Consider the following 22308-nt stretch of genomic DNA (forward strand, 5'->3'; position numbering starts at 1 on the left):
TCTTCGCCACATTGTATGCTTTCTCTTTAGCTTTTATGCTGTCCCTGACTTCCCTTGTCAGCCATGGTTGCCTCGTCCTCCCTTTAGTATGCTTCTTCTTCCTAGGGATGAATTTTTGCTGTATCTCCCAAGTTACTCCCAGAAACTCCTGCCATTGCTGTTCCACTGTCTTTCCTGCTAGGCTCATCTCCCAGTCAATTCTGGCCAGCTCCTCCCTCATGCCCCTGTAGTTGTCTTTATTCAACTGTAATACCATTACATCTGATTCCAGCTTTTTCCTCTCAGATTGCAGGGTAAATTCTATCATATTATGGTCACTTCCTCCGAAGGGTTCCTTCACCTTAAGCTCCCTGATCAAATCTGCATCATTACACATCACTAAATCTAGAATTGCCTGTTCCCTAGTGGGCTCCACCACAAGCTGTTCCAAAAAGCCATCTCGCAGACATTCCACAAATTCCTTTTCTTGGGATCCACTACCAACCTGATTTTCCCAGTCCACCTGCATATTGAAATCCCCCATGATCACTGTAACCTTGCCTTTCTTACACACCTTTTCTATCTCCTGGTGTATCTTGTGCCCCACATCCTGTCTACTGTGCGGAGGCCTGTACATAACTCCCATTATGGTTTTTTTACCTTTGCAGTTCCTCAACTCTACCTACACAGATTCTACATCATCTGACCCTACGTCATTTCTTGCTATCGATTTAATTTAATTTCTTACGAACAAAGCAACCCCACCCCCTCTGCCAACCTGCCTATCTTTTCGATAGGATGTATATCCTTGGATATTTAGCTCCCAGTCCTGATCCCCTTGCAGCCATGTCTCCGTGATGCCCACCACATCGTACCTGCCAATTTCAATCTGCGCCACAAGCTCATTTACCTTATTTCGTATACTGCGTGCATTCAGATACGACACCTTCAGTCCTGTATTTCCCATCCCCTTTCTCATTGTTGTCCCTTTATTTGATGTGCTTGAAGTTAGATTCCTAGCCCTTTCCAAACACTCTGTCCTATTTTGTGTTCAGGAGACGTTAAAAACCTCTCCTGGGCTCTCCTTTCTTTTCAATTTTTCATAATTTTCATGAAGTTGAATCCACTCCCCCCACATGCTAACGTGCTGCTTTGTTTCCCATTAGTCATACTTCTTGGAGTTTTACACTTCCCTTCCCCCCCAACTTTCTAGTTTAAAGTCCTGTTGAACACCCTATTTACCCTTTTCGTTAGAACATTGGTCCCAGATCAGTTCAGGTGGAGACCGTCCCAACAGTACAGATCCCTCCTGTTTCAATACTGATGCCAGTGCCCCACGAAATGGAACCCCTCTTTCCTGCACCACTCCTTTAGCCACGTGTTTACTTCCCTTATTCTCACGTCCCTATGCCAATTTGCACGTGGCTCGGGTCGTAATCCGGAGATTATAACCCTTGAGGACCTGTTCTTTAATTTAGTTCCTAGTTCCTGATAATCCCCAAACAGGTCCTCTTTCCTAGTCTTACCTATGTTATTTGTCCCGACGTGGACCACAACAACTGGATCCTCCCCCTCCCTCTCCAATATCCTTTCAAGTTGGTCAGAGATGTTCCTCACCCTGGCACCGGGCAGGCAACATACCATGTGGAACTCTTAATCCTGCTTACAAAGGATGCTATCAATTCCCCTAATTATAGAATACCCTACAACTACCACTTGTCTTTTTGCTCCCCCCTCTTGAATGGCCTCCTGTGCCTCCGTGCCGTGGTCAGCTGGCTCATCCTCCCTACAGCCCTGTTCCTCATCCACACAGGGAGCAAGTACCTTGTAGCTGTTAGACAAGGTCAAGAGCTGAGGTTCCTTTGTTCCTGAACACAGGATCCCTCTACCTGCCTCACTTGCAGTCACACCCTGCTGACCCTGACCACTGACCGAATTTGAGGTACTTAATCTACCGGGTGTGACCGCCTCCTGAAACAAAGCCCAGGTAACACTCCCCCTCCCGGATGTGTCTCAGTGTTTGGATCTTGGACTCCAGCTCATCAATTCTGAACCGGAGTTCCTCCAGCAACCAACACTTGCTGCGGGTATGGTCACTGCAGCTCGCAATGGGATCTGCCAGCACCCACATCATAGAGGTACACCACCTCACCTGCCCAATCATCTTGACTTAGATAATTAATTTATTAATTAGCTTTGCAGTGTTTTTTTTTTCAAATTTGGTCCAGATTTCCTACCAACCAATCAGGTCACAGCTTTCCTGTGATGTCACTTTTTCAGTTTTGGCTTCATTTACTCTGTGGCCTGCTCCGGTGCTCCTCCCTCCGACTCTGCTCCCTGGAGACAAGGCCGTGAATCCCCTAAGTAAGCTAGATTTATACTGACCACTCCGGTGCTCCTCCCTGGAGATAAGGCCGCAAATCCTAGAGTTAAGCTAGATTTATACTCACCACTCTGGTGCTCCTCCCTCTGAGTCTGCTCCCAGGATTTACTCACCAATCAGCTGCTTCTTCTTTAAAATCCACTTTCAGAAGAGTTTCCCTCGCAGGTCTGGTACACTCCTGAAGGCAGTGCCTCTTCCTCTCGCTGTTTTTTTAGTTTTGAGTGAGGAGGAGGGAGGTATGGAAACACTACAGCAATGTAATGTTTGGGACTATTCCGTTCTTTGTGGGTCCTCCTCAATTCCCTCCTAAGTCACGGTGTCTGCGGTGAGTTCTCCCAGAATTCTTCTGTCACTTCTCACCAGCTTCCTCTGTTGGATGCTCTTCCTCCTGTTGAGTGCAAGAGTCCTTCTCCTCAATTTCCTCCTGAGTCACGGTTTCTGTGGTGACTTCTTCCAGAATGCTTCAGTCACTTCTCACCAGCTCCTTCTGTTGGATGCTCTTCCTCCTGGTGAGTGTAAGAGTCCTTCTCCTCAATTACTCCTGAGTCACGGTGTCTGTTTCCAAGGCTGCTGAAGGAAGTCAGGGAGGAGATAGCAGATGCTCTGAGGATGATTTTCCAATCTTCACTAGACACAGGGGAGGTACCAGAGGACTGGAGAAATGCAAACGTAGTTCCATTGTTTAAAAAGGGATCAAAGGAAATGCCAAACAATTATAGGCCAGTTAGTCTTACATCGGTGGTGAGCAAATTAGTAGAATCAATCCTGAGAGATAGGATTAACTGTCATGTGGAAAGGCATGGACTAGTCAGGGATGGTCAGCATGGATCTGTTAAAGGAAGGTCTTGCCTCACAAATTTGATTGAATTCTTTGAAGAAGTGACAAGAAGGGTTGATGAAGGTAGTGCAGTGGATGTTGTGTACATGGATTTTAGCAAGGCATTTGACAAGGTCCCACATGGCAGATTGGTCAGGAAAGTAAAAGCCGATTGGATTCAGGGTAATGTGGCAAACTGGATAAAAGGTTGGCTTTGTAACAGGAAACAAAGGGTAATGGTCGATGGATGCCCTTGTGAATGGAAAGTTGTCTCAAGTGGTGTTCCACAGGGCTCGGTGTTGAGACCCTTGCTGTTTGAGTTATATATTAACGATTTGGACGTGAACGTGGGGGGCATGATTGGGAAATTTGCAGATGACACAAAGATTGGCCAAGTAGTGGTTAGTGTAGAGGATAGCCATAATCTCCAAAACGATATAGATGGGTTGGTGGAGTGGGCGGTAAAGTGGCAGATGGATTTTAACATAGAGAAGTGTGAGGTCATACATTTAGGGAGGTCAAACAGTTACAGGGATTACACAATAAAAGGGAATATACTAGGAGGGATAGATGAAGTGAGAGATCTTGGCGTACAAGTACACAGGTCCCTGAAGGCAGCACTTCAAGTAGTCAAGGTTGTAAAGAAGGCATATGGAATTGTCAGAGGTATAGAATATAAAAGTAAGGATATGATGTTGGAATTGTAGAAAACACTGGTGAGGCCACAACTGGAGTATTGTGTGCAGTTCTGGTCACCACATTACAGGAAGGACGTAATAGCTCTGCAGAGAGTGCAGAGGAGGTTTACAAGAATGTTGCCAGGATTAGAAAAGTGTAGCTACGAGGAGAGATTGGATAGGTTGGGGTTATTTTCCTTAGAACAAAGAAGGCTGATATGTGACTTGATTGATTAATTGTACAAAATTATGAGGGGAATATATAGAGTGGACAGGATAAAATTGTTTCCCTTGGTGGAGAATTCTAGAACCAGGGGACATAGATTCAAGATAAGTGGCAGAAGGTGTAGGGGGTACATGAGGAAGAACTTTTTTACACAGAGGGTAGTGGGTGTCTGGAATTCGCTGCCCAAGTTGGTGGTAGAGGCAGAAACTCTAAACTCTTTTAAAAAGTACCTGGATCTGCACCTTAAGTGCTGAAAGCTGCAGGGCAATGGGCCGGGTGCAGGAAGGGCACCTGTGTGTCCTCGGGCTGGCATGGACAAGATGGACCGTATGGCCTCCTTCTGTGCTGTAATTTTTGTATGGTTCTATGGTTCTACCTGACTGCAAATGTAATTGAATCACACACAGATACAACTATACTTACCCCATAAACTTAATTCACAATAAACCAGAAAAAAATTATGAAACTTATTATACATTCATCACACTTCCATCCTTATTTGAAAATGAACCTTCATAATTTAAAAAGATGGCTTCACTTTCTTAACCCATCTTACACTACCTACTATACCTATCTATAGACTCAAACTATTACATTACCTGATGCATTCATTAAAATTACAGTAGATATACAAATCCTTGGTATCAACAGAGATCATTTCAGTCTTGTGTCCAGGTTTTAAACACTGAATTTCCTTTGAGCCTTAAACTCTCGACAGTGCATCTGCAACTAGATTTTCTCATCCAGCCACATATATAATCTGTAAATTAAACGGTTGCAGTAATAAACCCCATCAGAACAGCCTTGCACTTCGGTCTTGAAATCTGTCCTAGTCCCCTCCCCCTTCCCTGGTGACCAGGACTTGGGGCCTGTTCTGTGCATCTCTAGCTCTGCTAAATAAAATGGAAAAAAAAAGGCTTTAATAGATAGCTCTGCTGGCTTGGCACATACTGCTTCTCATTTTTATTAATTACTCCTTTTTAAATGATCAATTTATTGTTTAGAAATGTGTTTGTTTTCTTTATACTGTAACTTTTTAAAATTAATGTTTAACATTGTGTCAAATCAGATCTCAGGCAGTTGATGCTCGCTGAAGGGACTCAAAACAATCCTGACCATGGGCTGGAAAAATGGGTTATTTTTCCTCCAGTAGAAATGGGAAGTGTTGGAAATGCTTAGCACATCTGGTGGCATCTGTGCGGAGAGAAATAGAGGTCAGTGATCTATCATCAGAACTAGCGCAGATTGCGGACCTAAGACATTCACCCTGCTTCTCTCTTCACAGATGCTGCCTGGTCTGCAGAGTATTTCCAGCTTTTTCTGTTTATATTTCATATTTTCAGTCTCTTCAGCACTTTGCTCTCTGAGCATTTTCTCCTTGCTGGGCATTTGTAATTTAGTTTCAATTTAAAATGAGAAAATACTTATCACTCAATGAATAGTATAATATTTCTCTCAATAAACCACTGGCATGGTAGAAATAGCACATTATTTCAGGTCAGTTGGTTAGTGCTAACTTACTGGAAGGTTCAACCATTTGTAAACTTGGAAGTGAAACCAGGAGTCATGCACCAATAGAATACATCATTGTTAGTTCAAGATATCCTCATTCGTATATGGGATTGTTGTGTGAGGTGCTTGTGAGGTTCAAGTCTTTTGGAATAAAAACAAAAGTGCTGGAATAACTCAGCAAGTCTGGCAGCATCTGTGGAGAAAGAAACAGAGTTAATGTTCAAGTTCGATATGACACTTTTTCAGAGCTGAAGAGAGACAGAAATGTGACGGGTTCGATGCTGTTGGAAAAGGGGGGATGGTCCAGTAGAACAAAAAGGGAAGGTCAGGGATTGGTTAGAGGTCAGCGATTGGTTAGAGGGCAGGGAGATGAAATCACAAAGATGTCATGGAACAAAAGGCAATGTGGGTGGGAACTGTAGCAGTAAAGAAACAAAGCATTAGACTGAAAGCCAGTTCCGAAGAAGAGTCATATTGGACTCGAAACATGTACTCTGTTCCCCTCTCCACAGATGCTTTCCAGACTGGCGAGTCTTTCCAGAAGTTTGTGTTTTAATTGCAGAGCTCTAGCATGTGCAGTATTTTGCTTTTATTTTGCCTATCCAATCTTTCCTCATAGCTATATTACTTTCCATTCCTGGCAACATCTTTGCATATCTCCTCTGTACACTCTCTAGAACAATCGCACATCCTTCCTGTAATATGAAGACCAGAACTGTAAACAATACTTTAGCTGTAGCTTAGCGAGTGTTTTTTTTTACAATTAAAACATAACTTCCCTGCTCCTATGTTTCATGCCTTGTCTAATAGAGGAACCTATTCCTTATATCTCATTAACTACCATGTCTCCTTGTCTTACCACCTTCAGGGATCTTTGAGTCTGAACTCCAACGTCCCTTTGCTCCTCACAACTTTCAGTATTTGACCATTTATTGTTCTTTCCCTTGTCTTGTTTGTCCTCCCTAAATACATTACCTTCCACGCCTCCAGACTGAATTCGGTTTGCTACTTTTCTGCTTACCTGAGCAGTCTATTAATAACTTCCTGCAGGAGGCAGTTTTCTTCCTCACTATCAACCATATAATTAAGTCTCATATCATCTGTAACCTCCTTAACCATGCCCCCTATATTTAAGTCTAAATCATTTGTGGATGCACCATGTGTATATAGTTGGGATAAAGACTTTTGGGGAGATGCAGAGTAAAGGGTTAACATCAGGAGCACTGATTTTGATGTAACTACTGATGTAACTGTGCTGCAATGTCACATGACTAGGAGACAGAGGTACAACCTTGTTTAGAGTACTGATACATAGAATGGTTCTGATAAATAACAGCCTATGACAGCACTCTTAGGGCAACAGGCAAACCCTGAAGAAACCCCATTTAGGCCCCAATCCCAAGGAGAAACAATGAGGCAGATGGTGGTTTCTGTCATCTGTTTATGTGCACCTTCCAAAACATGGTGGCAGCAGTCAGAACATAAAGACCCAGGAAAGCTCAAAGGACTACAGACCTGAAAGACCTACAAATCCTTGGGAAAAGGACATGAAGAAAGAAGATTGAAGACTCACCTGAGAACAGAGCATCATGGGTGCTGCAGATGTAAGCAGACACAGAGAACTGGAGTCCAGACAGCAATGAGTGCATGTCACAAACTACAAGCCAAGCTATTAAAGCAGCAACAGATCCAGAACCTTGGGTAAGCATGGAGTCTACATTGGCACTGCCAGAACAATTCCAAAGTGCACAAGGGTAGCAACAGGCTCAACACTGGGGATATTGGGGAAAGAAATTCTCCAGATACACAGCAGCTTCAGGTTTGCATAAAAAGGACCAGAATGATCAGGTCAGCACTTTACTCCACATAGTAGGGGCTATAGCAGACAATGTTATTGAAATAAAAGGTGTCGAAGAGGCTCTGAGCTCATATAAGGAAGTCTTCCAGGCATTCATTTTCAGTGAATTTAATCACTGAACGAACAACATTTAATAAATGGAAGCAAAAAAACAGGCGAATCCATGGATTCATTTAAAAATGACATGTACAGTGATACTGGTCCTACTGCATGCAGAAAGTAACTAACTTGCAGTTTTGGCTCCTTTTCATGAAGACCTGACATTGCTTGACACTGGAGAAAATGGCTTTCCAAAACTCCCACTGCTGGCCTTTTTGTTGTACCTTGAGGCAGTCAGATGGACGGGGAAAGGGCAGGTATGACTCAAACCAGTGGAGAGTTCTCCCCCACCCACCACTGATTCCTATTGACTCCAGTTTTGCTTGGGCTCCTTGATGCCATCTCAGTTTTAAATGATTGTCTCCCCATCCTGAGATTGTACCCTGTGTTTTAGATGCCCCGGTGAGTGCGAACAATCTCTCAGCATCCACCCTTTTGAGCTCCTCAGATTTTATTATATTTCAATGAGATCGCCTCTCATTTTTCTAAACTCCAGAGAATATAGACCCAATTTACTCAGTATCTCACCATAGGACAACCCCCTCATCCCAGGGACCAATTAAGTGACCCTTTGCTGTACCGCCTCCAATGCAAGTTTATCCTTTCTTCAAAGACATATTGAACAATGGAACTTATGTATTGAAGAGAGAGAAACATATATAATGGAGAATGAAAGGCCATGTTGGGTGGGGACCATGTAAGATCTAACAAGAGTGTGTGAAACAGTCTTGAAGAAGCTGTCAGCCGTTTCTGCAAAAGCCTGTTGTGTCCAGTAACTGAAAGTTGGAGAAAACAATTTGGAATTCCACTGTCAAGTGGGTACTATGTTAACTGGCTGGGCTTTTTTTAAAACCGAAAATCTATTTTGGACTGTTGCCTTAAAGTGGGCGTGTAACGTGGTCAGGTGAATTAGGAATTTTAGGATCTGTTATAGCATTTGTAATTAGCATTTGTCATAAGGTAATTGTAGTCTTATATATGCGCTTGAAATCTTTTATTTTGTTAATAAATATTTTAATTTAATTATTAAAAATCTCTAAAAGTCAAAGAATCATAGAGGTGTACAGCACAGAAAAGGCCCTTTGGCCCTTCAAACCTGTGCCAGCCAAACAAGCGTTTTATACAGTTCCAGCATAACCTCCCTGCTCTTATATTCTGTGCCCCTGCTAATAAAGGGACATAAGAGATTGGCATGTAAAATTAAAGTGCATGTGATTGGGGGTAGTGTATTGAGATGAATAGAAAACTGGTTGGCAGACAGGAAACAAAGAGTAGGAATAAACAGGACTTTTTCCGAGTGGCAGGCAGTGACTAGTGGGGCACCGCAGAGATCAGTGCTGGGACCTCAGTTATTCACAATATATATTAATGATTTAGATGAGGGAACTAAATGTAATATCTCCAAATTTGCAGATGACACAAAGCTGGGTGGGAGGGTGAGCTGTGAGGAGGATGCAGAGATGCTTCAGTGTGATTTCGACAAGCTGAGTAAGTGGGCAAATGCATGGCAGATGCAGTATAATGTGGATAAATGTGAGGTTATCCACTTTGGTAGCAAAAACAGGAAGGCAGATTAATATCTGAATGGCTATAAATTGAGAGAGGGGAATGTGCAACGAGACCTGGGTGTCCTTGTACACCAGTCGCTGAAGGTAAGCATGCAGGTGCAGCAGGCGGTAAAGAAGGCAAATGGTATGTTGGCCTTCATAGTGAGAGGCTTCGAGTACAGGAACAGGGATGTCTTGCTGCAATTGTATAGTGCCTTGGTGAGACCACACCTGGAATATTGTGTGCAGTTTTGGTCTCCTTATCTGAGGAAGGATGTTCTTGCTATAGAGGGAGAGCAGTGAAGGTTTACCCGATTGATTCCTGGGATGGCGGGACTGAGGTATGAGGAGAGACTGAGTGGATTAGGATTATATTCGCTGGAGTTCAGAAGAATGAGGGGGGATCTCATAGAAACCTATAAAATTCTAACAGGACTGGACAGGGTAGATGCAGGAAGGATGTTCCTGATGGTGGGGGAGTCCAAAACCAGGGGTCACAGTCTGAGGATATGGGGTAGACCATTTAGGACTGAGATGAGGAGAAATTTCTTCACCCAGAGAGTGGTGAACCTGTGGAATTCGTTACCACAGAAAGTAGTTGAGGCCAAAACATTGTATGTTTTCAAGAAGGAGTTAGATATAGCTCTTGAGGTGAAAGGGATCAAAGGGTATGGGGAGAAAGCGGGAGCAGGCTATTGAGTTGGATGATCAGCCATGATCATATTGAATGGTGGAAGAGGCTAGAAGGGCCGAATGGCCTCCTCCTGCTCCTAGTTTCTGTGTTTCTATGTCATCCCTCCTTACTGCTGTAATTGACTCCTAGATCAATATTACGATACCCTCTCATCTTTTACCTCCTTCCCTGTCTCACCTGAAGACCCTATTTCCTGGAATATTGAGCTGGCAATCCTGCTCCTCTCTGAACTATGTCTCTGTGGCAGTAATGATGTCATACTTCCATGTGTTAATTTGTGCCTTCAACTCATCTGCCTTTTTCGTCAGACTCCTTGCATTAAAATAATTACTATTCAACCTTGTCAAACTCCCTTGTGTCTTAACTGGCCTATAATTTCTATGCCCTCCAGACTCACTTGCTCTCTCTTCCAATTTTGGCTGTGCATCTCCCCCTGCTGAATCTCCTCTCAGGATCCCATCCCCCTGCCAAGTTGGTTTAAATCCTCCCCAACAGCACTCGCCAACCTCCCCAAGGATGTTGGTCCCATTCTGTTTCAGGTGCAACCCGTCTACTTTGTACAGGTCCCACCGCCCCCAGAAACGGCCTCCATATCCCAGAAATCTAAAGCCCTCCCTCCTGCACCATGTCTCCAGCCACACATTCACCTGGACTAACCTCCTATTTCTATACTCACTAGCGTGTGGTACCGGAAGTAATCCAGAGATTACTACCTTTGAGGTCCTGTTTTTAAATATGTTTCCTAGCTCCCTAAATTATGCTTGCACGACCTCATCCGTCTTTCTACCTATGTCGTTGGTACCAATATGTACCATGAGCTCTGTCCCTTTGCCTTCCCCCTTTAGAATGTCCTGCAGCCATTCAGTGACATCCTTGACCCTGGCACCAGGGAGGCAACATACCATCCTGAAGTCACATCTATGGTCACAGAAACGCCCTGTCTGTTCCCCTTACTTTCGAGTCTCCTACCACTATTGCTCTTCCCCTCTTTTTCCTCCCCCTCTGTGCAGCTGAGCCACTCACTGTGCACTCCCCAGAGGAACCGTCACTCTCACCATTCTCGAGTGAGATGCACCCTGGGGATTTCCTGACTACCTGCCTGACACCTTTCTTCTGACTGAAGGTCACCCATTCCCTCTCTGTCTGCACTTCCATAAGCTGTGGGGTGACCATGTCTAAAAACATGGTGCTATCCCCGAAACTCTCCGCCTCGCGGATGCACCTCTCCGCCTCCAGCTGCTGCTCCAGCTCCGAAACCCGGAGCTCAAGTAGCTGCAGCTGGTGGCACTTCCTGCACATGTGGTCGGTCAGAGCATACGAAGCATACAGGACTTCCCACATGTTGCAGGCAGTACATACGGGACTGAGCTGCCCTGCCATGCCACTAGTTGAAAAAAAATCCCTTACTTTAAATTAAATACAGTAAAAAAAGTTACATTATTTATGTACCTTAAATAAAAACTAGAACCCTTACCTTTGCTTAGCTTAATCTATTTTAAACTGGAGAAAAACACTTACCCACTACTCACCAATCAGCTCTCACCTTTGTGCTGCTGTCACTTTTTGAAGCTTCCCTGCACTCGCTCTGATTCTGATCTCTCCGCCGCTCTCTCGCGCTGTCTTGTGATGTCACTCTTGATATTTTCAACAAGAACTGACTGCAGGACACTCTTCCCAGACTGCTTCACCGCAATGGTGACTGCAGGACACTCTTCCCAGACTGCTTCACCGCAATGCTGACTGCAGGACACACTTCTTTCGTGGACTTATTATTTCTGAATTCAATGAGCGTCTCATAATAAGTACAAATTTCAAAATGTTGCTATAGCCTGACCAAGTTTCCCTTGTGGATTTGGTCTGCCTGGTACACACTAACGGCCACATCATAACAACACCCAAGACTCTTTGAACATCAACACCTACAAGTTTCAGACCTTTCAAAAAATATTCTGCTTTTCTATTCTTACGACCAAAATGGATATCTTCAGACTTCCCTCCATTGTACACCATCTGCCATTTTGTCCCCCACTCACCTAACCTGCCTCTACCTCTACTTGAGAAACCAGTAGAAGTAGTACACCTGGATCAAGTGACTTCTCTAACTCACTGTCAGAGTGGATCTGACTTTCAGAAGAGTACGTTCCAGGACAGAGGTATGACCTGTCCAAACTTCACTGGAGCTCAAAGGGACTGAGCTGAGGAGCTGGGGTCCAAAGATTCAAAGAGAAGCTCACATTTGAGAAGCTGAGGGGTAGAAGCTTGAAGTGACAAAAGTTTCAGAGTAAACATCTTCCCACAAAGGAAAAGGTTGGGATGGCCAAATCGAGAGTCCCCAGATGTCATGTAGCTTACAGGGTAAGATAAGGCAGAAAAGGAAAGCTTATGTCAGACACTGAGAAAGCAATACAAACAGAAAGCTGGGAGGAGTATAGAAAGAGAAAGGGTGAAACCAAAAAGGAAACTAGGAAAGCAGAGAGGACATGGAAACAAAATCAAGGAGAACCCAAAGATGTTTTATTAACGCATTAAGAGTAAGAGGATAGCTAAGGTAAGGGTAGACCCCAAAAAAGACCAAATGTGTGGAGGCGGAGGATGTAGGTGTGGTTTTTATTGAATACTTTGCATCTGTCTTCACAAAAGAGGGGGACAATGCAGACATTATAGTTAAGGAGGAGGGGTGTGAAATATTGGATGCAATAAACATAGGGAAAGAGGATGTATTAATGGGATTAGCATCCTTGAAAGTGGATAAATCACCGAGGCCGGATGAAATGTACCTCAGGCTGTTAAAAGAAGCCAGGGAGGAAATTGCAGAGGGTCTGACCATCATTTTCCAATCCTCACTGGATACAGGTGAGGTGCTGGAGGATTGGAGGTTTGCTAATGCTGTACCTTTGTTTAAAAAGGAAGTGAGGGATAGACCGAATAATTACAGGCCAGTCAGTCTGACCTCGGTAGTGGACAAATTATTGGAATCAATTCTGAGAGACAGGATAAACTGTCACTCAGAGAGGCAGGGAGCCATCAAGGACAGTCAGCATGGATTGGTTACGGGAACATCATGCCTGACTAATTTGGTTGAATTTGTTGAGGTGGTAACAAGGAGCATTGATGCGGGTAAAGCAGCTTATGTGGTCTACATGGATTTTAGCAAGGCTTTTGACAAGGTCCAGCATAGCAAACTGTGTAAAAAAAAAAAATAAAAGCTCATGGGATCCAAGGGAACGTAGCAAGCTGGATACAAGATTAGCTCAGTGGCAAAAAACAAAGGATAATTTTTGATTATTTTTGTGAGGGGAAGGTTGTTTCCAATGGGGTTCCACTGGGTCAGTACTCGATCCTCTGCTTTTTGTGGTATATATTAATGATTTGGATGTAAATGTAGTGGGATGATCAAGACGTTTGCAGACAGCACAAACGTGTGTTTGATAGTGAGGAGGATCGCTGTAGACTGTAGGGAGATATCAAAGAACTAGACAGGTGGGCAGAAAAGCAGCAAATGGAATTCCACCCAAGCAAGTGTGAGGTGATGCATTTGGGGAGGTCAAACAAGGCAAAGAAATACACAATAAATTGGAGAATACTGAACGGTGTAGAGGTAGTGAGGAACTTGGAGTGAATGTCCACAGATCCCTGAAGGGACAGATTGATAAGTTGGTTCAGGAGGCATATGGAACCCTTTCATTTACTAGCCGAGGCACAGAATATAAGAGCAGGGAGGCTCTGCTGGAAGTATATAAAACATTAGTTAGGCCACAACAAAAATAAAAATAGCTGGAAAAACTCAGCAGGTCTGACAGCATCTACAGAGAGGAGCATAGTTAACATTTCGAGTCCGTATGACTCTTCAACAGAACTAAGGAAAAATAGAAAAGAGGTGAAATATAAGCTGGTTTAAGGGGTGGTGGGACAGATAGAGCTGGATAGAGGGTCAGTGATAGGTGGAGATAACCAAAAGATGTCACAGACAAAAGGACAAAGAGGTGTTGAGGGTGGTGATATTATCTAAGGAACATTAAGGGTAGAAAGCAGGACGAGTGGTTGACAGTCACACCGGGAGCCCGTCCACCCCCACACACGAGGGCGGAAGGCGCAGCAGCGGTCACTCCCCTCGACTCCAGGAAACAGCGAAGGCTCCTGCCAGGGGTGCTGTAACACTCGCCGCCGGAGCGAGGAGCCACCTTCCCCACCGGCCTTCCCAGCCGACCCAGAGCCGGTCGCGGCACACCACCGGCAGAGGGAATGTGCCCGGCGGCAGCCGTGTCCCAGGCAGAGGAGATCCGCCACGCCCCGATGTGACCGGCCCGAGCCACCGAGTTGAATCCTCCGGGCGGACCGCGCGGACCCCACCCGTTTACCTCTTAACGGTTTCACGCCCTCTTGAACTCTCTCTTTAAAGTTCTTTTCAACTTCGCCTTACGGTACTTGTCAACTATCGGTCTCGTGCCAGTATTTAGCCTTAGATGGAGTTTACCACCCGCTTTGGGCTGCATTCACAAGCAACCCAACTCCAAGAAGATCCCGACAAGCTAGGGGCCGGTATCGGCCTCACACCGTCCTCAGGCTAAGCCTCGATCAGAAGGACTCGGGCCCCGGAGCATCATCAGAGAAAGGTCTTCTATATGCCACATTTCCCGCGCCCGCCAGGCGAGCGGGGATTCGGTGCTGGGCTGTTCCCTTTTCACTCGCAGTTACTAGGGGAATCCATGTTCGTTTCTTTTCCTCCGCTCAGTAATATGCTTAAATTCAGCGGGTTGTCACGTCTGATCTGAGGTCGTAGCCGAATAGGCAGAACGGCCGGCCGTTACCTCCTCGGAGCCACGCGCGGAGCAACTCTGCTGCCGGCGATCAGGGAACCAAATGGGCTGGGCGCAATGCTCTGCCAGAGCCCACTGATGGCAGTGCCTGATGTGGAAAGGGAGCACAACACACAGTCGGGGTTTTGGTGCAAGGCTTTAGTCGGGAGATCGGTGGAATGGCCAGACCTGCGAGCCGATGTGACTGCCCCCCACGGGGGTTGGAGGCGCGGAGCGGCGGGTGCAAGTGGCGGAAGGCATCACGGGCGTGGTGCAAAGCGGCAACCGTACCCGGGTCAGGGGTTGTGATGAGAGCAGGCAGCGAGAGACTGCGTGCCAGGCACTGACTAAGGTAGGTGCTCGCCAGACAGTAGGCACAAGTGGACCCGAACCCCACGGTAGCGGGAGGCTGGCGCCAATGACGTGTGCAAGGAGACTGAACTCCAGCGCAACACGAAGCAGCAACGCAGCCAACGACCACCCCAGGGGCACTCACAAACAAAATGCCGCCACCCACCAAAGCAGACACACCACTGACCAGCAACACAGGCAAGCGAGACCAGCCCCAGTCACTGGGTCAAGCACCCCTTCATCCCTACGGTACAGCCTGCACCTGAAGCCAGGGCTACCAGCATGACAGGCACCAATCACTCGAACCGCACCACGGAAAGCACCATAAACCTCTCTCTCTCTATCTCTGTCACTCGCTTCTCTTTCGGCCGATGTACTCACTGAGCACAACTCTGCTGTATCTTTCCCACCACACCGTCAGAGGGTCAACCCTGGCCCTAGTGGGGATGGGGTGGGGGGAAGGGATCAAAATAGGCTAAAAGGTAGAGATAAAACAATGGATGGAAATACATTTAAAAATAATGGAAATAGGTGGGAAAAGAAAAATATATATAAATTATTGGAAAAAAGGGGGGATCGGAAAGGGGGTGGGGATAGAGGAGAGAGTTCATGGTCTAAAATTGTTGAACTCAATATTCAGTCCGGAAGGCTGTAAAGTGCCTAGTCGGAAGATGAGGTGCTGTTCCTCCAGTTTGTGTTGAGTTTCACTGGAACAATGCAGCAGGCCAAGGACAGACATGTGGGCATGAGAGCAGGGTAGTGTGTTGAAATGGCAAGCGACAGGGAGGTCTGGGTCATGCTTGCAGACAGACCAAATGTGTTCCGCAAAGCAGTCACCCAGTCTGCATTTGGTCTTTCCAATGTAGAGGAAACTGCATTGGGAGCAATGAATGCAGTAGACTAAACTGAGGGAAGTGCAAGTGAAATGCTGCTTCACTTGAAAGGAGTTTTGGCCCTTGGACAGTGAGGAGAGGGGAATTAAAGTGGCAGGTGTTGAATCTTCTGCGGTTGCATGGGGAGGTGCCATAGGTGGGGGTTGAGGAGTAGGGGGTGATGGAGAAGTGAACCAGGGTGTCTCGGAAGGAACGGTCCCTACGGAATGCCGCCAGGGGTGGGGAAGGGAAGATGTGTTTGGTGGTGGCATCATGCTGCAGTTGGCGGAAATGGCGGAGGATGATCATTTGAATGCGAAGGCTGCTGGGGTGACAAGTGAGGACAAGGGGGACCCTATCATGTTTCTGGGAGGGAGGAGAAGGTGTGAGGGCGGATGTGCGGGAGATGGGCCGGACATGGTTGAGGGCCCTGTCAACCACCATGGATGGAAAACCTCGGTTAAGGAAGAAGGAAGACATGTCAGAAGAACTGTTTTTGAAAGTGGCATCATCAGAACAGATGCAATAGAGGTGAAGGAACTGAGAGAATGGGATGGAGTCCTTACAGGAAGCGGGATGTGAGGAGCTGTAGTCAAGGTAGCTGTGGGAGTTGGTGGGCTTGTAATGCATATTGGTGGACAGTCTATCAACAGAGATTGAGACAGAGAGGTCAAGGAAGGGAAGGGAAGTGTCAGAGATGGACCATGTGAAAATGATGGAGGGGTGGAAATTGGAAGCAAAATTAATAAATTTTTCCAGGTCCAGACGAGAGCATGAAGCGGCACTGAAGTAATCATCGATGTACCGGAGAAAGAGTTGTGGAAGGGGGCTGGAGTAGGACTGGAACAAGGAATGTCCCACATACCCCATAAAGAGACAGGCATAGCTGGGGCCCATGCGGGCATCCATAGCCACACCTTTTCTTTGGAGGAAGTGATAGGAGTTTAAGGAGAAATTGTTCAGTGTGAGAACAAGTTCAGCCAGAAGGAGGAGAGTAGTGGTGGATTGTTCTGGCCTCTGTTCAAGGAAGAAGCTAAGGGCCCTCAGACCATCCTGGTGGGGGATGGAGGTGTAGAGGGATTGGACGTCCATGGTGAAGAGGAGGCGGTTGGGGCCAGGATTCTGGAAATTGTTGATATGATGTAGGGTGTCAGAGGAATCACGGATGTAGGTGGGAAGGGACTGGACAAGGGGAGAGAGAATAGAATCAATGTAGCAAGAAATGAGTTCCGTGGGACAGGAACAGGCTGACACAATCGGTCTGCCTGGACAGTCCTGTTTGTGGAATTTGGGTAGGAGGTAGAAGCGGGCCGTCTGAGGTTGGGAGACTATCAGGTTGGAAGCTGTGGAAGGAAGATCTCCAGAGGAGATGAGGTCAGTAACAGTCCTGGAAACAATGGCTTGATATTCAGTGGTGGGGTCATGGTCCAGGGGGAGGTAGGAGGAAGTGTCTGCGAGTTGACGCTCAGCCTCCGCGAGGTAGAGGTCAGTGCGCCAGACAACAAGAGCACCACCCTTGTCAGTGGGTTTGATGACAATGTCAGGGTTGGACCTCAGAGAACGGAGTGCAGCAAGTTCAGAGAGAGAAGGTTAGAGTGGGTGAGAGGAGCAGAGAAATTGAGACGACTGATGTCACGCTGACAGTTCTCAATGAAAAGATCAAGAGAGGGCAAGAATCCAGAGGGAGGGGTCCGGGTGGAGGGAGAATATTGGAGGTGGGTAAAAGGATCCGTTGAACAGGGAGAGGACTCCTGCCCAAAGAAGTGAGCCCGGAGACGAAGGTGGCGGAAGAAGAGTTCAGCATCATGCCGAGCCCGAAATTCATTGAGGTGAGGGCGTAAGGGTATGAAACTAAGTCCTTTGCTGAGCACTGAACGTTTAGCATGAGAGAAGGGAAGGTCAGGGGGTATAGTGAATACATGGCCGGGGTTGGGATTGGAAGATGGGGTGGGGACGGAGGGACAGGCAGGGCTGGAGGGTCCTGGATGGACGTTGGTATCGATGAGTTGTTGGAGATGTTGGTTGAGTTAGTTAGGCCACAACCTGAGTATTGTGTACGGTTCTGGTAACCTTGTTACAGAAAGGATGTGATTGCATTAGAGAGTGTGCAGAGGAGCTTTACATGGATGTTGCCAGGACTGGAAAATTACAGCTATGAGGAAAGATTTGACAGGCTTGAGATGTTCTCCTTGAAACACAGGAGGCTGAAGGGAGATTTGACAGATGGACAAAATTACCTGGGGACGGATTGGATGGGAAGGGCCTATTTACTTTAGCAGAGAGGTCAGTGACGATGAGGCATAGATTTAAAGTGATTGGTAGAAAGATTAGAGGGGAGATGAAAAAGGTCTTTTCACCCAGAGGGCTGTGGGGGTATGGAACTCATTGCCTGAAAGGGTCGTGGAGGCAGGAGCCCTCAACTCCTTTAAAAGGTTTCTGGATATGCACCTCAAGTGTTGTAACCTGCAGGGCTATGGATCAAATGCTGGAAAGTGGGATTAGACTGGGGGGGCTCGTTTTTCAGCCGGCGCAGACACAATGGGCTAAGTGGCCTCTTTCTGTGCCATAAGCTTCCTTTGTTCTATGACAGTACACATCAGAGGAGTTGAGGGAGGACACAAGGTGGCAGGACACATTTGATGAGCTGAGGGCGATACACCTCAAAGTCTCACAGTTAGTTAAGGGAGAGAGCTAGTCGAATGGGAATCATTCACCAAGTCCAAAATTCTGTAGATTCAGGAACATGCAGATTGGAGGGTGGCAAATGTAACCTCACTATTTAAAAAAGGAGGGATGGAGAGAGCAGGGAATTACAGACCAGTTATCCTAACCTCAGTGGCAGGGAAAATGCTAGAGTGTCTTATAAAGAATGTGATAACAGTACAATTACAAAATATCAACGGGATTAGACAAAGTCAACATGGATTTACGAAAGGGAAATCATGGCCAGGATATAACACTTGTCGGGTGGGAGCGTCCCAGACGTGAAATGATGCAGGGTGATGGCGGGCCATTGTTCTGACATCATCGCGCACTCGTGTGATATTTCAGTCGGGGGGCAGGTGCGGGAGTTGGCAGCGCACCCACCAGCAGTTAAAAGGCCTACTGAGACAATTAAAGATTTAATTAAATGTCATTTCTTGCTGCCCGTCCTTTGCATTTTTAGGAAACCTCATCCATGGGTGGCATGAGGTTTCCAACAGCAGTTAAAAATGACACAGAAATTTTAACATTTCATTCAGAACCTGTCCCTACTGATGTGACAGAGTCACACGAGGAGACATGTTTTGTAGCATTTTAAAAATCTTTATTTTTAATGTTCTCAGCTCTTCATCCCCTTGAAGGAGCTCTGTGCCTCAGGGAGCTTTCCCAGCACGCACCTGTGTGAACCTGCCCTCCTCCCCCACCCCACACAGGCAGCACTGAATGCTGTCACGTGCATTTCACGCTGGGCGGGCCTCAGTTGGCCCGAGTGTGACATGGTGGTCCGGCCCCGATTGCGGGTGGCGATCGGCTTCCTGACTGCCCCTGCTGAGACCACCCAATGAGGGAAAGATCCTCCCCCATGTTTGACAAACCCACTGGAGTTTTTTTGAGGACATAACCAGCAGAATAGATAAAGAAGAACCAATGGATGTGGCATATTTGGATTTTCAGGAAGTTTTTGATAAAGTCCCACATAAGAGGTTAGTGTATAAAGTTAAATCCCATGGGATTTGGGAAAAATGTATTGGCATGGATTGAGAATTGGTAAGCAGACAGGAAACAGAGAGTAGGAATAAATGGGTCTCTTTTCGAATGGCAATCAGTGACTAGTGGGGTACCGCAGGAATAAGTGACTTGGATGAGGGAACCAAATGCAATATTTCCAAGTTTGCTGATGGTGCAAAACTGGGCGTTGTTGTGGGGAGGATGCAAGGAGGCTTCTGGGTGATTTAGACAAGTTGTGTATGTGGGCATATGCATGGCAGATGCAGTATAACGTGGATAAATGTGAAGTTATGCAGTTCGAGGTGAAAAACAGAAAGGCAGAGTATTATTTAAATGGTGATGTATTGGGAAATGTGGATGTACAAAGGGATCTGGGTGTCCTTGTACACCAGTCAATGAAAGTAAACAGGCAGGTGCAGCAAGCAATTGGAAAAGTAAATGGTATGTTGGCCTTCATTGCAAGAGGATTTGAGTTCAAAAGTAGTGTGTCTTACTGCTGTTATACAGGGCCTTGGTGAGACCACACCTGGAGTATTGTGTGCAGTTTAGGTCTCCCTTCCTAAGAAAGGATATACTTGCCATGGAGGGAGTGCAGCAAAGGTTCCCCAGGCTGATATCAGGGATGGCAGGACTGTCGTATGGGGAGAGATTGGTTCGACTAGACTTGTATTCTCTAGAGGTTAGAAGAATGAGAGGGGATCTGATTGAAACGTATAAAATTCTAACAGGGCTAGACAGACTGGGTGCAGGGAGGAAGTTTCCCCTGGTTGGGGAGTCTAGAACCAAGGGACACAGTCTCAGGATATGGGGCAGGTCATTCAGGACTGAGATGAGGAAAGATTTCTTCACTCAGAGGGTGGTCAACCTGTGGAATTCTCTACCACAGAGGCTGTGGAGGCAGGGTCACTGAGTATATTCAAGAAAGAAATTGATAATTTTTTGGATATTAAGGGCATTAAGGGACATGGAGAGAAAGCGGGAATATGGTGTTAAGATAGAGCCATGATCATATTGAATGGCACAGCAGGCTCGAAGGGCCGAATGGCCTACTCCTGCTCTGAGTTTCTATGTTTTTATGTTATGAAGGGAGCCTTAAATGCACTCCTATGTTCTTTATGAGCAGACTTGCCTGTCAGAAGTGAACATTGGAAGTTCAGGTACAGGCTGTGTGCAATCTTTCAAAAATTGAGAGTGACTGGGGCATCTTGCATATCTAGGTCTGTCAAGAAGAGATGGAGAGAAAGTGGTTTAAAAAGGGAAGGTGAGAGGTACCGAATAAACAATGCAATAGAAAAATAGAGAATGCAGTCCTCCAGAATACAGCAAGCTCGGAGTGATTTCTTTTCCATTTAGACCAGACATTGATGTCTCCACTTGACTGCAGGGTGCACTCCCGGGTACCACAGTCTGACCGCCTGACCCGGTAAGAAACTAATTTTGAAGCCAACTGGTCAGCGATGAAAAGTTGGCGATAGGGCCAAATATCCTGTATATCCACTCCAAAGTGGGAAGTGAAGCTGCTGATACTTCTGCTTGAGCCCATTACACTGAGCATGGGCGTTTAAAAAACCGAATTCTGATATCGACCACCCAGAAGGACAAGGGGAGCAGGTGCATGGGAACATTATCGCCTCCAAGTCACACACTACACCGACTTAGAAAATTAAAAAAAATCTTTGATCATGGGATGTGGGCGTCACTGGCTAGGCCAGCATTTATTATCCATTGGTCATTGCCCCGTTGTTCAGGGAGCATTTAAGACTCAACCACGTTGCTGTGGGTCAGAAGTCACACGTAGGCCAGACCAGGTAAGGACAGCAGATTTCCTTCCCTAAAGGATATGAATAAACCAACTGGGATTTTACAGAGTGAAAGAGAGCAGGAACAGCTGCTTCATATACAGAGTGAAAGAGAGCAGGAACAGCAGCTTGATATACAGAGTGAAAGAGAGTGGGAACAGCAGCTTCATAAACAGAGTGAAAGAGAGCGGGAACAGCAGCTTCAAAAACAGAGTGAAAGAGAGCGGGAACAGCAGCTTCATATACAGAGTGAAAGATAGCGGGAACAGCAGCTTCATATACAGAGTGTAAGAGAGCGGGAACAGCAGCTTCATAAACAGAGTGAAAGAGAGCAGGAACAGCAGCTTCATAAACAGAGTGAAAGAGAGCAGGAACAGCAGCTTGACATACAGAGTGAAAGAGAGCGGGAACAGCAGCTTCATAAACAGAGTGAAAGAGACCGGGGACAGCAGCTTCATAAACAGAGTGACAGAGAGCAGGAACAGCAGCTTCATATACAGAGTGTAAGAGAGTGGGTAGAACAGCTTCATATACAGAGTAAAAGCGAGCAGGGACAGCAGCTTCATATACACAGTGAAAGAGAGCAGGAACAGCAGCTTCATGTACAGAGTAAAAGAGAGCAGGGACAGCAGCTTCATATACAGAGTGAAAGAGAGCGGGTACAATAGCTTCATATACAGAGTGAAAGAGAGCAGGAACAGTAGCTCCATATACAGAGTGAAAGAGAGCAGGAACAGCAGCTTCATATACAGAGTGAAAGAGAGCGTGAACAGCTGCTTCATATACAGAATGAAAGAAAGCGGTAAAAGAATCTTCATATGCAGAGTGAAAGAGAGCGGGAACAGCAACTTCATATACAGAGTGTAAGAGAACAGGAACAGCAGATTCATATAAAGAGTGAAAGAGACCGGTGACAGCAGCTTCATATACAGAGTGAAAGAGAGCGGGAACAGCAGCTTCATATACAGAGTGACAGAGAGCAGGAAC

At 46.1% G+C, this 22308-nt stretch overlaps 1 protein-coding gene across 1 annotated transcript in view; it reads left to right on the forward strand.

The window, feature by feature from the left end:
- Positions 1-12105: 12105 nt before the first annotated feature.
- LOC121276090 (disintegrin and metalloproteinase domain-containing protein 12-like) overlaps positions 12106-22308 on the forward strand; it is a 215287-nt gene continuing 205084 nt past the window's right edge. The window contains exons 1-3 of the mRNA XM_041184030.1: positions 12106-12147; positions 14192-14405; positions 14566-14789. Of these exons, the coding sequence (XP_041039964.1) occupies positions 12106-12147; positions 14192-14405; positions 14566-14789 (480 nt within the window). The remainder of the gene's footprint in view (positions 12148-14191; positions 14406-14565; positions 14790-22308) is intronic.

This window comes from Carcharodon carcharias, chromosome 1 (assembly GCF_017639515.1).
Source record: "Carcharodon carcharias isolate sCarCar2 chromosome 1, sCarCar2.pri, whole genome shotgun sequence".
NCBI lineage: Eukaryota > Metazoa > Chordata > Chondrichthyes > Lamniformes > Lamnidae > Carcharodon > Carcharodon carcharias.